General features: G+C 38.6%; 2 protein-coding genes across 2 annotated transcripts; one reads left to right on the top strand and one right to left on the bottom strand.

The window, feature by feature from the left end:
- Nucleotides 1–11329: 11329 nt before the first annotated feature.
- Nucleotides 11330–12015, bottom strand: LOC147945153 (uncharacterized). The gene is made up of 3 exons (XM_087511347.1): nt 11769–12015; nt 11475–11669; nt 11330–11412 (listed from the first exon to the last, which is right to left on the bottom strand). Exons 1-3 carry the CDS (start codon nt 12013–12015, stop codon nt 11330–11332), a joined length of 525 nt encoding a protein of 174 aa, XP_087367473.1.
- A 335-nt stretch (nt 12016–12350) lies between these two features.
- LOC147945154 (phytanoyl-CoA dioxygenase-like) lies at nt 12351–14676 on the top strand. The gene is made up of 9 exons (XM_087509675.1): nt 12351–12594; nt 12704–12828; nt 12923–12983; nt 13213–13281; nt 13374–13492; nt 13764–13911; nt 13991–14135; nt 14245–14331; nt 14428–14676. Exons 1-9 carry the CDS (start codon nt 12540–12542, stop codon nt 14471–14473), a joined length of 855 nt encoding a protein of 284 aa, XP_087365801.1. The 5' UTR covers nt 12351–12539; the 3' UTR covers nt 14474–14676.
- The last annotated feature ends 407 nt before the right edge of the window (nt 14677–15083 follow it).

Here is a 15083-nt window from a genome sequence, read left to right on the forward strand (position 1 = left end):
CTTTTCCTCTTGTTCACGCCTCCGTTTCTTGCCTTTTCTTGATCCGCCACCATGGTAGGAAGCATCCTCCTGACGGGAAAACCGAGCTTTGCTAGGCAAAAAGTCCAACATCTGCTTGAAAAACAAATGCACAAAGGGGTCAAAATTTAGGCAACAAAACTACAAGTGAGAAAGGTAAACTTAGAGACATTTATTAATACAGTAAGTCGGTCCGGTTTGTCTAGTAGGATGATTGAGTACCTTCCGTCTCTGTGCTCTACTAGAGAGATGCGTGGAGAATTTTTCAAAGTCTTTCTCAACATCATGGCGGCAGCAATCTGAGCAAACACAGCAGGCAGATTCACCCATCTCACTGCACTTATCCCCCTCAAGTGCCCCTGAAACTGCCGGAAGAAAGCTTTGAATAGAATCATATTGAAGAAGGTCGTATCCCCCCTTCAAACTAGGTACTCAAAAGTAACCTCGCAAATTTTTGGATCGCATATGACCACTATATTAGCTGGAGGTGGATTCTCACTGGTATAATCCAAAACACGATAAAGGAGATACTGACTTCGAGTGGTAGGGTGCTGGTAAAAGAGGCTGATATAAAAGAAGAGGTGGAAAGGTATTTTAAAGACTTCTTGCAGACTATCCCAGTCAGTTTTGAAGGGACCACAGTAGAGGAGATGGAACTGTTATTACCGTTTCGATGTTCTGCAGTGGATCAGCAAGTCTTATCTAGGGAAGTCACTGGTGAGGAAATAAAGAAGGTTCTCTTTTCCATGCCTAACGATAAATCGTCGGGTCCTGATGGTTTCACTTCGGAGTTTTATAAATCTACATGGGAGATCCTGGGTTCAGAGTTTGTCATAGCGGTCCAATCCTTCTTTGCGAAGGGTTTTTTGCCTAAAGGTATTAACTCTACTATTCTTGCCTTGATCCCTAAAAAAGTATCTGCAAAGGAGAGGAAGGACTATAGGCCAATAACTTGCTGAAATGTGCTCTATAAAGTCATTTCTAAGATCATTGCAAATAGGCTTAAGAGGATTCTCCCAAAATTTGTCTCCAGCAACCAGTCGGCTTCTGTGCAAGACCGGTTATTGCTTGAGAATGTGTTGTTGGCTACTGAAATTGTTAAGGACTATCATAAACCTGGAATCTCTGGTCGGTGTGCTATCAAGATTGATATTTCCAAGGCTTTTGATTCGGTTCAATGGTCTTTTTTATCTAAGGTCCTGACTAAAATGCAGTTTCCACCAATGTTCATCCACTGGGTTATGTTATTTGTTACTACAGCTTCTTTCTCTGTGCAAGTAAATGGTGAACTCGCCGGGTTTTTTTGCAGTTCTCAGGGACTTCGTTAGGGCTGTTCGCTGTCTCCCTACTTGTTTGTCATATGTATGGATGTCCTTTCCAAATTGCTTGACAAGGCAGCGAGTGAACACTTATTCGGGTATCACCCATGCTGCAGGACTCTTGGTCTCACACATCTAAGTTTTGCTGATGATCTCATGGTTCTCTCTGATGGCAAGACTCGATCTATTGAGGGTATTGTTGATGTTTTTAACCACTTTGCGAAGCTCTCAGGTCTCACGATAAGCATGGAGAAATCCACACTATATTTGGCTGGGGACATAGCCCATCCCCCGGACTCTGCCTCGTTCCCATTTGCCATAGGTACACTACCGGTTTGCTATTTGGGACTACCTTTAGTCACCAAACGTCTTACAACTGGGGACTGTTCCCCTTTGTTGGAGCAGATTCAGAAACGGATTGGATCATGGACGGCTCGTTACCTCTCCTTTGTAGGACGTTTTAACTTAATCTCTTCTGTTTTGTGGAGCGTTTGCAATTTTTGGCTGGCAGCTTACTGGTTACCTAGGGAGTGTTTAGATGAGATAAACTCCATGTGCTCTGCATTTCTCTGGTCGGGGATAGAGATGAGCACTAGGAAAGCTAAGGTGACTTGGGAGGTTGTTTGTCGACCCAAGTGTGAGGGTGGTCTTGGTCTGAGGTCTCTGCATGAGGCTAATGTCGTGTGTTGTTTAAAATTAATATGGAGGATTGTGTCTATGGGTGACTCCCTATGGGTGCAATGGGGTCACACAACTCTACTAAAGCAAGCTTCCTTTTGGTCGCTCAAGAGTACAACTAGCTTGGTTTCTTGGATTTGGCCCAAACTTCTTAAGCATCGGGATTTGGCAAAAACTTTTTGTAAAGTTGAAGTGGGGAATGGGGAGAATACCTCTTTTTGGTTTGATAACTGGTCAAATATGGGTGCACTCGTTGATGTTGTAGGCGATCATGGTGTTTTTGATATGGGGATCAGTTGGCAGAGCTCTGTGGCAGCAGTGTGGGCTCGCCGTCGTCGGAGAAGACACCGTGCTGATCATTTGAATGCGATTGAGGACGCCTTGTTGTTGCAATGGGAACACCGTAAGCAATATTCTGATAGAGTGCTCTGGAGAGGAAGCAATGATGTTTTCAGGCAAAAATTTTCAACCCGGGATACTTGGAATCACATTAGGGCGACGTCTACTACGGTGTCATGGCACATGGGCGTCTGGTTTGGTCACACAACACCTAAGTTCTCTTTCTGCGCTTGGTTGGCTGTTCTAGATCGTCTCTCGACGGGTGTGCGTATGGTTGCGTGGAATGGGAGGACTGCGGGTACTTGTGTGCTATGTAACCTAACCATGGAAACCCAAGACCATCTGTTCTTCAGCTGTGATTTTGTCTCCCCTATTTGGTCTGCTCTTGCCAAGGGACTATTAAAAAGCCGGTTCACCACTGACTGGGGTTCCCTTCTTGATCACATCTCTAGCTCTCAACTACTGCGGGTGGAGGGTTTTCTTCTTCGCTATGTCTTTCAAGCAGTTATCTACACGATTTGGAGAGAACGCAATGGTCGCAGGCATGGTGAGGATCCGAAGCCTTGCAGCTACAATCATTGCGTGGGTGGATAGGCAAGCGCGAGACCAACTTCTTGCCATAGGCTACATGGGAGATAGGCGGTATGAGGAGGCTTTCCAAATGTGGTTACAATCTAGAGCTTAGCCTAAGGATTGAACTGGTTTTTCATTCAGCTCTTTACTTTCAAACTATGTTGCACAAGTTAACGTTTTTATTTTTCTTTTGAATATAATTTAACATTAGATTCAAAAAAAAATAAATCCAAAACTCTATCCTCAATGCTTGAAGAATCTGTTTCAGAAAGTAAAAGAATTGAGCCTCTCTCTACACATCAAGGTAAAATATTCATTACTGTAGGAATAGCACGAAGATACTAACCGTAGGAGTTGTTCTCAAGAGAGATTCCACCGGAATAGACTCCTCTCAGGATGTCATTAGGGACGTCTATTAGTATGCCAACAGCAGTGATAGTGAGAGGACCAGTGTAGCCACTTTTCTCCAAACACCGTTTAATACTCGGACCAACCAGACGAGGATCACAACGAGAGGGAACCAGACACATTTTGATGTCCAAAAATACCATTGTTACAGCCTCCTTGTTTTTCTCAGGGCACTCAATCTTTGGCAACAGGTCCAACAACTTCAATCGATGTTAAGCATAAACTGATTCCTGAGACTAAAGAGTCGTCACCAGTATCTCCAGCAGGCAGGCAACCTGATGAGGGATTTTCTTCTACTTCTGAGGTTATTCAGTTGGGTAGCATTCGTGTGCCACACATTGGTCAAGAGGATGTTGATATTTCGTATGAAGCATTAGTCGATACAGCACAAGCTCTGCAAAGACTTACGGAAGTAGTACAGAGGCTCATACAGAATCATCCACTTTCCAAGATGATTTGAGATGTTTTTAACTGTTGTATTCTCAAGCAGGGGGAGAAAGAGAAGGAGCTGGTCTGAGACTCTGTGGGAGTGTTTTTGTGAGTTGGTCTGAGATTCTAGGGGAGTTTTCTGTTTTTGTAAGCTGGTCTGAGACTCTGGGGGAGTTATTTGTTTTCATTAAAACTTTCGACTTTTGGCAATCATTTTGGTTCGTTGTGTTTGAATGTTTGACTATGGTTCGGTGATCATTTTGGCTTATGTTTTTGAACGGTTAACTATGGTTTAAAGTTATTTGTTTTAAGTCTAAACCAACAACATAATTCTTATGCTTGAGAAGGTCAAAGTTAAAAAGGGGGAGATTGAAGATGCAACATTTGAACAAGAGGATGAACTACTTCAGAAGGACTCAACACTAGTACAAGAACAGAGTATCAAGTTATTTATGTCGGCAATTATAAAGTTGGAAGATTTACACAGGATTAGAAGGCCCAAGAAGCTTCTAGAAGATTAAAGAGCTTCATGTTTATGATAGGAATGTAAACATGAAGAAAGTGGGAAATTTCCTAATTGTTAAAGAAAAAGGAAATTGTCCAATTCCTATTAGGATTAGAATAGGTAGTTTGCCATTGTGTGGCATAGGCCTAGTTCTATAAATAGGGTGCGAAGGCTGATTGTAAGCCTTAGCACAAACAAGAGAAAATTAACCTAGCTACTAAGTTTTAGTCTTTAAGAAAAGAGAAGAGCTAAGAACTTAGAAAGAGCTTGAGGTTTCTTTAAGAGAGTTTTGAGAGATTAGAAAATTGTTTAGAACAAACTTGTAAACAGATTTTCTATCAATCAAAAGAGAGTTTAAAGAAATCATTGTTTCATTGTTCAGATCATAAGTTCTCACACTTTCAATTGGTATCAGAGCTTCACTTGTTCGGATTACTACAGGTGAGATTTTGCGGACAAGATGGAGAGCTACGGAGATCTGATCAACAATAACAAAGTTGTCTTGGATGATGGAAACTATGGGTTTAGGGAATCAAGGACCAAATCTATCATAGGAGGTATTGATCGTCTTGCTTGGAAGACTGTTCTGGAAAAGTAGGAGGAACCGACGATCAAGGACGAGTCAGGCAAGCGAATTCCCAAACCCGAAGCCGATTGGACTGATGAAGAACAGAAGAAATCCAAGTACAATTCAAGAGCATTGAGTGCTATTCATTGCAGTGTAGGAAGGAAGCAGTTCGATCTAATTCAGGGGTGTGAAGCTGCTAAAGAAGCTTGGGATATTTTACAAATCCAGTATGAAGGAACCACAAAAGTGCAAAGCTCAAGAAAAGACATGCTGGCTTCACGGTTCGAAAATCTAAGGATGGAAGAACACGAATCAATATCAGACTTTAGTTCAAAGTTAAGTGCGTTAGCTCAGGAATCATTAACTCTTGGAAAGACTTATAAGGATCAGAAGCTGGTCAAGAAATTTCTAAGGTGTCTTCCTTCAAGGTTCATGGGATACAAGACTGCACTAACTGTTTCTCATGATCTAGACAGTCTCAGTTATGGTGAAGTGGTTGGAATGCTGCAAGCTCACGAGATGGAGCTTAATGGAATTAAGAAACCAAAAGGTATAGCTTTAATGGTTAGTAGAGACACATCAGATCAAGGAGAAGAAGATGCTGTGAGTTTATTAGTAAGAAGATTTGATCGTGCTTTAAGAAGAATAGAACAAGGTAATTCACAAAAAAAGACTGGAGTATTCAAAAAGACCAGTGAAGATAAGAAGGCTGATATGCATTGTCATGAATGCAAAGGGTTTTGACATTTCATTCGTGAGTGTCCAACGATTAAGCTTCGAGATGCAAAGTGCACTATTTGCAGAGGTACAGGACATACACAGGAGGGATGTGTGAGTAACCTTAAACACAAGAAAGAGAAGTCTATGATAAGTATTGAAGATGATTCAGATGATGGTAGCAGTAGTGAAGAAGAACTCATAAATCTAGTAGCAATGGTGGGGATTACTAAATCTGAGAATGGAGTAGAGGTAACAGATTCTGAATTAAAAGATGAGGAAGTTCTTGATATTGTTCAAAGTTACAAGGAAGTCCGAGGAACACTCATTACCTTAGGGAAGGAAAATCAAGACTTAATCAAAGAAAAACTTCATCTTGAAGTTGTGATCAAATCACTACAGAATGATTTGGTGGACGAAAAGAAGATTGCTAAGGAATCTGTGGATTTAATGAAAGAAAAGTTGGTGTTATCCGCAAAAGCAGACAAGCTTGAGAAATAATTAATTAAGAGAAGAAGAAATCCACAGAACTTCAATCTGAACTCGATCAGCAATACAGAAAAATTCACATGTTTGCAGGAACAAAGCAACTTGATAAGATTTTAAGCTATGTAAGAACTGAGAAAACTCATACAGGGTTGGGTTTTATTGAGAACCAAGGAGACAAGAAAACAACAACTAAATTTGTTACTGCTGGAGTGCATCACTCTGATTTGAAAGCATCAACATCCGCATATGAGAAGTCTTCAGGCTGCTATTTTTGTGGAAAATTTGGACACTATAAGCACTATTGCTCTAAATTCTGGAAAAGAGTCTATAATTTAAAGCGACAAGGGAGATTTTTCTGGAATGGATTTAAGAGACAGGTTTGGATGAAGAAGAATGATCTGTATCAAACATAAGCAATATCATCAGGATTTAGGTGTAACATGGCTATGATTACTGAGGAACAAGAAGACTCTGAGCCTTGGTTCTTTGATAGTGGGTGTTCAAGGCATATGACAGGAACTAAGAGTAATTTGCAAAATATTAGGAAATTGAAAGTAGGCACAGTAACCTTTGGAGATGGAAGTAATGGTTACATTCAAGGTAAAGGTACAACACGTGATACAGAACTTCCACAACTAGTAAATGTCTACCTAGTACAGGGACTGCGAGCGAATTTGATAAGTATCAGTCAGTTGTGTGATGAAGGCTTGACAGTTATGTTTACAAAAATAGACTGCAAAGCGGTTGATGAATCAGGCAATGTCAAGCTTTATGGTGTAAGGTCAGGGAACAATTGCTACATGTGGCAGAGAAATTCGTTCAAATGTTTTAGTGCTCAAGGCAGTATAGATCTCTGGCATCAATGACTAGGTGATATAAATATAAGGAACTTAATCACTCTTGTCAATAAAGATATTATTCGAGGAGTACCTAAACTTAAAGGAGAGGAGAATATGGTATGTGGACCTTGTAATCAAGGAAAGCAAGTCAAAATTCAGCATAAGAAGGTTCCAAAAGTACAGTCAAAATCAGTTCTAGATCTGTTTCATATGGATTTGATGGGACCAATGCAAGTTGAAAGTTTGGCTGGGAAGAAATATGTATTTGTGCTAGTAGATGATTTTTCCAGATATACTTGGGTTCGTTTTATTCGAGAGAAGTCAGATACAGTTGATAGCTTTAAGATTTTGGCTTTACAGTTGCTCAATGAAAGGGGTGGAATCAAGAGAATCCGAAATGACCATGGTGGAGAATTCCAAAACGAGTCTATGAAAGAATTTTGTGAACATCATGGGATTTCACATCAGTTTTCAGCTCCAAGAACTCCTCAACATAATGGTGTGGTAGAAAGAAAGAATAGAACTCTTCAAGAAATGGCAAGAGCAATGATCCATGGAAATCAGGTTCCTAAGAAGTTTTGGGCTGAAGCATTGAACACAACATGCTACATAGTTAACAGAGTCTATGTAAGAAGAGATACAACAAAGACTCCTTACGAATTGTGGAAAGGCAAAACACCAAATTTGAGTTACTTTCATATTTTTGGGTGCAAATGCTATATTTTGAATGACAAGGATTATCTTGGGAAATTTGATTCAAGAAGTGATGAAGGGATATTTCTTGGCTATGCTGAGAGTAGTACAACATTTAGGGTATTTAACAAACGCACGGGGATTATTATGGAATCAGTGAATGTGGTGTTTAATGATCGGTCTGTTGCTTTAAGAGATAATGATGATTCAGACAGTGATGCAGAACAAGTAAGTATTACTGAAGGGCAAAATGAAGATTCTGGACTAGACATCTCTGATTGTGTTCCAAAATCTGAAGAAACAAAACAAGTACACAAGAATCATTCTGCATCAGATGTTATTGGAAACATAAATGAAGGAATGAAGACTAGAGGAGTTCAGATTGATTTTAAAAAGATGACTAGTCATTATGCAGCACTAGAAACTGTCTACTTTGAGTGTTTTGTGTCAATTATTAAACCAAAGAATCACATAGAAGCTGTTCAAGATGATTTCTGGATAATTGCCATGGAGGAAGAACGAGAACAGTTTGAGCGTAATGATGTTTGGGAGCTGGTTCGTAGACCAGTAGATGTGAATATCATTGGGACTAAATGGATTTTCAAAAACAAGATTGATGAGAGTGGAGTTGTGGTTCGAAATAAAGCAAGGTTGGTTGCACAAGGGTATACTCAGATCGAAGGAGTGGACTTTGAAGAGACATTGCTCCAGTAGCAAGACTTGAATCAATTAGATTGTTTTTTGGGTATGGCTTGTATCATGAATTTCAAGGTATACCAGATGGATGTCAAAGGTGCTTTTTTAAATGGGATCTTACAAGAAGAAGTATATGTTGAACAACCCAAGGGTTTTGAAGATTCAGTTAAGCATGACTATGTGTACAAGTTAAAAAGGCTCTTTATGGATTGAAGCAGGCTCCAAGAGCTTGGTATGAAAGGCTGACTAGTTTTCTTATGGAACAAAACTATAACAGAGGAAGTGTGGACAAGACTCTGTTTATTTTGGAACAAGGTGATGATATCATGATGGTTCAAATTTATGTGGATGACATCTTTGGAAGTACTTCAAAGGAGTTGGTGGATAGGTTTGTGAGTTGTATGACACAAGAATTTGAGATGAGTCTGGTTGGAGAATTAAAGTATTTTCTTGGGTTGCAGATTACACAATCAGAACAAGGTATTTTTATTTCACAAAGTACCTATGCTAGACAACTTCTTTAAAAGTTCCAGATGGATAAGTGCAAAGAAGCTGTGATACCTATGAGTACTACTTTGAAACTATCAAGAGATGTTGATGGCAAGGATGTAGATGTCAAGCAAGAGGGATGATTGGGAGCTTGTTATATCTTACCACTAGTAGGCCAGACTTGAGTTACAGTGTGGGTATATGTGCAAGGTATCAGTCAAAACCTAAACAGTCTCATCTTGAATCAGTCAAGCGAATTATCAAGTACGTTAAAGGAACTGTTGATCTTGGAATTTGGTATTCTAAAGGTTCAAACAAGGGTTTAGTTGGTTACTGTGATGCAGATTATGCAGGAAGTGTAATGGATCGAAAGAGAACTAGTGGGGGATGTTTCTTTCTGGGCAACAATTTAATAGCCTGGTTAAGTAAGAAACAAAATTCAGTATCTTTGTCTACAGCTGAATCAGAATATATAGCAATGGGGAGTTGTTGTACTCAGTTGTTATGGATGAAGCAGATGTCAGCAGATTATGGCATGGATTCAGGGGAGCTGCAAGTTTATTGTGACAATATGAGTGCAATTGATATTTCTAAAAATCCAGTTCAACATTCAAGAACAAAGCACATTGATGTGAGACATCACTTCATCAGAGAACTGGTTGAAAGAAAGCAAGTTGTAATTGAGCATGTTGATACTGAGGAACAATTAGCTGATATTTTCACAAAAGCTCTTGATTTTAATCGATTCTCTACCTTGAGAAATTCAATTGGTGTTTGTGAGATGTGAAGCATTCACAAGATGGGTCAATAGCTGGTATCGGAGAAGATAGGGTTGTTGATGTTGGTACAGTTTGATTTTAGACATGAAGGTTCTGGTGTTGGTTTATTGAAAACCGAGGGTTGATGGCTGAGATATTGTGAAAATTTTGCTCGAGATATGAGAAAATATTATCTTTCTGAAGTTGGAAAGATCCTTCTCGCTATGTGGTGTTTCCGAGAACAATCTTTGAAACTCTTAGGGTTCAAGAAGGTCCGCTTGAGTGGTTAGATGAAGAGGAAGATGTATATGCTGAGTTTTATACAAAGGATGCCAGAACATGACATATCTATGATGTTAAGCATAAACTGATTCCTGAGACTAAAGAGTCGACACCAGTATCTCCAGCTGGCAGGCAACCTGATGAGGGATTTTCTTCTACTTCTGAGGTTATTCAGTTGGGTAGCATTCGTGTGCCACACATTGGTCAAGAGGATGTTGATATTTCGTATGAAGCATTAGTCGATACAGCACAAGCTCTGCAAAGACTTACGGAAGTAGTACAGAGGCTCATACAAAATCATCCACTTTCCAAGATGATTTGAGATGTTTTTAATTGTTGTATTCTCAATCAGGGGGAGAAAGAGAAGGAGCTGGTCTGAGACTCTGGGGGAGTGTTTTTGTGAGTTGGTCTGAGATTTTGGGGGAGTTTTCTGTTTTTGTAAGCTGGTCTGAGACTCTGGGGGAGTTATTTGTTTTCATTAAAACTTTCGACTTTCGGCGATCATTTTGGTTCGTTGTGTTTGAATGTTTGACTATGGTTCGGTGATCATTTTGGCTTATGTTTTTGAACGGTTAACTATGGTTTAAAGTTATTTGTTTTAAGTCTAAACCAACAACATAATTCTTATGCTTGAGAAGGTCAAAGTTAAAAAGGGGGAGATTGAAGATGCAACATTTGAACAAGAGGATGAACTACGTCAGAAGGACTCAACACTAGTATAAGAATAGAGTATCAAGTTATTTATGTCGGCAATTATAAAGCTGGAAGATTTACACAAGATTAGAAGGCCCAAGAAGCTTCTAGAAGATTAAAGAGCTTCATGTTTATGATAGGAATGTAAACATGAAGAAAGTGGGAAATTTCCTAATTGATAAAGAAAAAAGAAATTGTACAATTCCTATTAGGATTAGAATAGGTAATTTGTCATTGTGTGACATAGGCCTAGTTCTATAAATAGGGTGCGAAGGCTGATTGTAAGCCTTAGCACAAACAAGAGAAAGTTAACCTAGCTACTAAGTTTTAGTCTTTAAGAAAAGAGAAGAGCTAAGAACTTAGAAAGAGCTTGAGGTTTCTTTAAAGAGAGTTTTGAGAGATTAGAAAATTGTTTAGAACAAACTTGTAAACAGATTTTCTATCAATCAAAAGGGAGTTTAAAGAAATCATTGTTTCATTGTTCAGATCATAAGTTCTCACACTTTCAATTGGTATCAGAGCTTTACTTGTTCGGCACATAATTTGTGGTAAGAGAGGTTTTCTAAGGGGGTCAAGTTTAGGCAAACGAAACCAAAATGTTAGAAGAAATCTTAACGTTATCAGATATTAAAACTATGACTTTGGTTGCATCCTCACCATGAGAGTTCCTTTCACTAGATTTTCATCAATGGGAGGCAGACGTTGAACAGCATTATATATTGTTATTTAAAGGCAATAAGTCCGACACCTGCTTAAAAAAAAAAAATATGCACGTACATGGGGTCAAAACTAGAAACTACTTGTGTAAAAAGACAATCAAAATAGATTTGGCTTGATTATACCATCTGTTGATGTTCTTCACCATGGAGATGCGTGAGGAAATTCTCAAAGACATGTCCAGGAGGATCACGGCAGCATACTAAGCAATCCCATAAGGTAGATTCAACTGTTTCCTCATCAGGTGCGAGACAATACACACACCTTCTTGCTCAAGAAGGAGGCTTTGAAGAGAACCAAAGGGACATGGCTCAATAAGGTGGTATCCCGTCATATTTAGGACGTTAGAAACACCAGTGAAGATTTTCGGATCGGATATGACCATTATATTAGATGAAGAAGGTGGATTTTCCTCGGTAAACGCAAAAATAACATCGCTAGTGTCATAAGAACCATAACCTGTTTGTTTCAGAAGACTTTAATTTAAGAGGAAAGAAATAATATATATATATCACTGCTGTGTACATAAGGGAAAGAGGAGGATGAGAAAATATATACGGTAGGGGACGTTAGTGAGAGAGATTCCACTGGAAAAGACTCCACTAAGGATCTCTGTAGGGACGTTTGTTAGAACGCCAGCAGCGGTGATGGTGACAGGACCAGAGTAACCAAGATTCTCCAAAAACCGTTTAATACACGGACGGACCCGACGAGGATCAAAGTCATTGGGAACCGGACACAGATTGATGTCCCAAAACACCGATGTTAAAGCACTAGCCTGCCCCCGCGTAGGGTTATTATTCATCGTATTCAAAAACCTAACGAGAGAAAAAAAAAAAAAAAAATCAAACTCGGGAAAGCTTTTATTTATAATCTAGAACGAAATAGAACAATTGACACCAAGGTTTTATTATATAAAGGTTTGCAAAATTTCAGACGAAGCCCATTCTATTGGCCCATTAATACGAAGGGCCAGTTGCTACGACGGTTAAAAAGATTGATACTCTTGGTTTAAACTTGGTTTAAGCAAACGTGTAAGTTTTTAACTCTTGTTGTCCTTTTTAGCAAACTGCTGTACGCGCGCTACACAGGCGCGTGGGAGAGTCGTCCATATAATGAACGTGGAAATGACACCCACGCGTGGGTTGGGCAAAGAAAAAGGTCTCATAGAGATATTTGGATAAAAAGGATTTTTTTTTTTTTTTTTTTTTTTTTTTTGTTTGTGTTTATCAGATAAAAATTCGTTTTCCCACACAAACAAAAAAACAAAACGAAATCACTTTCGCGGCGAAATCAATCAATCTGTACCGAAGAACCAACCACCGCGTTATGGGAATCACCGGAAGCTTGACTCCAGATCAGCTCGAGCTTTTTCACTCGCAAGGTTTGGTTTTGTTTTCTGTTAATTTTTTTTCATTTCAACTTTGCGTCGTAAACTCTGAAATCTGAGTGAAGAAACTGAATGATTTGTTGTTGTTAATTTCAATAAAAAGGGTATTTGGTAATCGAATCGTTCGCGAGTGAGGATGAGATTAGAGGCTTAAGGAAGAGGATGGATGAGTTGCTCACTCAGTTTGATTGTTCTGTTTCCTCCTCTATTTTCTCCACTAAAAATCAGGTTTTTAAAAGAAACTATCTCTCTACTATATATACCAAAGTTTTTGAATCCAATCATCAAGATTTTACTTACTTAAATCTTAATGGTATTGCAGAAGCATACAACCGATAATTACTTCTTTGAGAGCGCTGAGAAAATCTCCTTCTTCTTTGAAGGTAAATCAATCCCTAATGATCTTCTCTTCTTGCCACTTTTTTTTTTTTATGTTGATGTTATCTTTGCAAATACTCTGTTTTTTTTTTCCGATCTTTGTAATATAACTTGGTTAGGATAGGATGCAATTTTCTAGGAGGATATCCTTAATTGATCGTTTAGTTTTTTTTTTTTGTTATAATAATCCATCTATAAGCTAAAATAGTCTTGTCTTGTGTTTTTTTATCTCAGAAAAAGCTTTTGGTGATGATGGGTTATTGAAGCAACCCAAAGAGCTTTCTATTAACAAAGTTGGACATGGTATCTCATCTTTTCGCTTTATTACTTTTCCTTTCGTGCTGCGTAGAGAAAGAATGGCTCACATATGCTGAATTTTTTTGTTGTTTTTGCAGCACTGCACGAGCTTGACCCATTGTATAAGGAATTCACATATTCGTCAAATTTTTCAAGTTTGGTATCATCCTTAGGTTACAAGAGACCAGTAGTCATGCAGTCTATGTACATTTTCAAGGTACATCTAAACTTTTTTTTTTTTTTGTTTCTTTTTTTGTATCTTTTAAAACTTTGATCAATGGAATTGTCTGACTGCTGTAAATCGATGTGTTCACACTGTATGTTGATTGCTGTTAAGAATTAGGAACTGTGATTCTCATATAATATGCAAATGTTCTAGATAGTATTCTTACCTCTTTTGAAACATTGAGTTTTTTAGCTTCTGTTTCGTACTTTGTGGAAATTTTTTCACTATGCAATCTTATGATTTGGACAATTGATTTTACTAGCAACCTGGAATTGGAGGCGAAGTTGTGCCGCACCAAGATAATTCTTTTGTGTACACGGATCCACAGAGTTGTACTGGTCTCTGGATTGCTTTAGAAGATTCTACAAAAGTTAATGGTTGTCTTTGGGCTATTCCTGGATCTCACAAGAGTGGGTTTTTTTCACCTCTCTTTATACGTGTTCTTTCGCTTACCTAGACATTCTTTTTTCTTACGCTGCTTCGTTTCAGATGGTCTAGTTAGAAGGTTTATCCGGGGGGGAAATGGTGTAACCTTTGATCAGCCATCCCCATCTTACGAGCAGAAAGATTTTGTGCCTATTGAAATGAAAGCAGGCTCGTTGATTGCCATTCATGGTGATCTAATTCATCAAAGGTAAATTTCATCTTGTATACAAGATGTAGCTTACTCATAGTTTAGATTTTGTTGAGCTCTGAAAAAATCATGATGTGTACTGTTTGTAATGTGGACTTTCTGTATGCAGTTTCGAGAATCTATCCCCGAAGTCAAGACATGCTTATAGCTTACATGTAGTAGAATCTGATGGATGTAAATGGGCAAAAGACAACTGGTAAGTAAAGATTCAAGCTTTGTTCAATTCATACCAAGTCTTTTCCTCCTTTGATGGCCGTGGAATGTTTACAATTCAATCATATGCTAATGCTAGGATACAAAGAGAATTAATGCCGGAGCCTCTCTATGTTCTTCCTTGATTCAAGCTAGACGTGGAAAAACATTGGAGTTGCTGTTTATCAAATTTCTTGTGAGAACTATGAAAGTAATAAGAACATGGCTAAAAGGGCCTTCTTGTGTCATTTGTTTGTTGAAATACAATTTGTTTCTGCTTTGGTCTCTGTAGTTTTGTCTTTAGATAACCAAACTCAGTGGTCAATAAAGTGTGACAGGGGTTACTTGATGTTTCTTTGCATTCACAGTAATTAAACATTGACGAAAGTCATAAGAAGAAGTTAGGACGCGTAAACATTTTGAGACTTGTATGTAGAGGAAAGAGTGACCATTGGATACAGCTTTTAATTAAAAATTTGCCAAACTGTGTGAAATGTTAATGTGATTGGAGGAATGGCCCTATCCTATTGTAATTGTACCAGGGCAAAAAAGAAAACGTGAGACAGATCTTTTAGGTGCAGAAACAATAGAGTCAATTAAAGAGTTATGGCCAAAGTGATGATAAATGCTTTGTGTAGTTGTCTTTAGGAAGTGTTCTTCATCCTCTCTCAACAAGAAAAAATTTCACACCATTATACATTCATCATCTTAAAAGGGTACTAAAGATGGGTGGATCAATGTTCTGTTTCTCGTAGA

The sequence above is a fragment of the Camelina sativa genome, chromosome 4 (assembly GCF_030686135.1).
Source record: "Camelina sativa cultivar CO46 ecotype springtype chromosome 4, ASM3068613v1".
Lineage (NCBI taxonomy): Eukaryota > Viridiplantae > Streptophyta > Magnoliopsida > Brassicales > Brassicaceae > Camelina > Camelina sativa.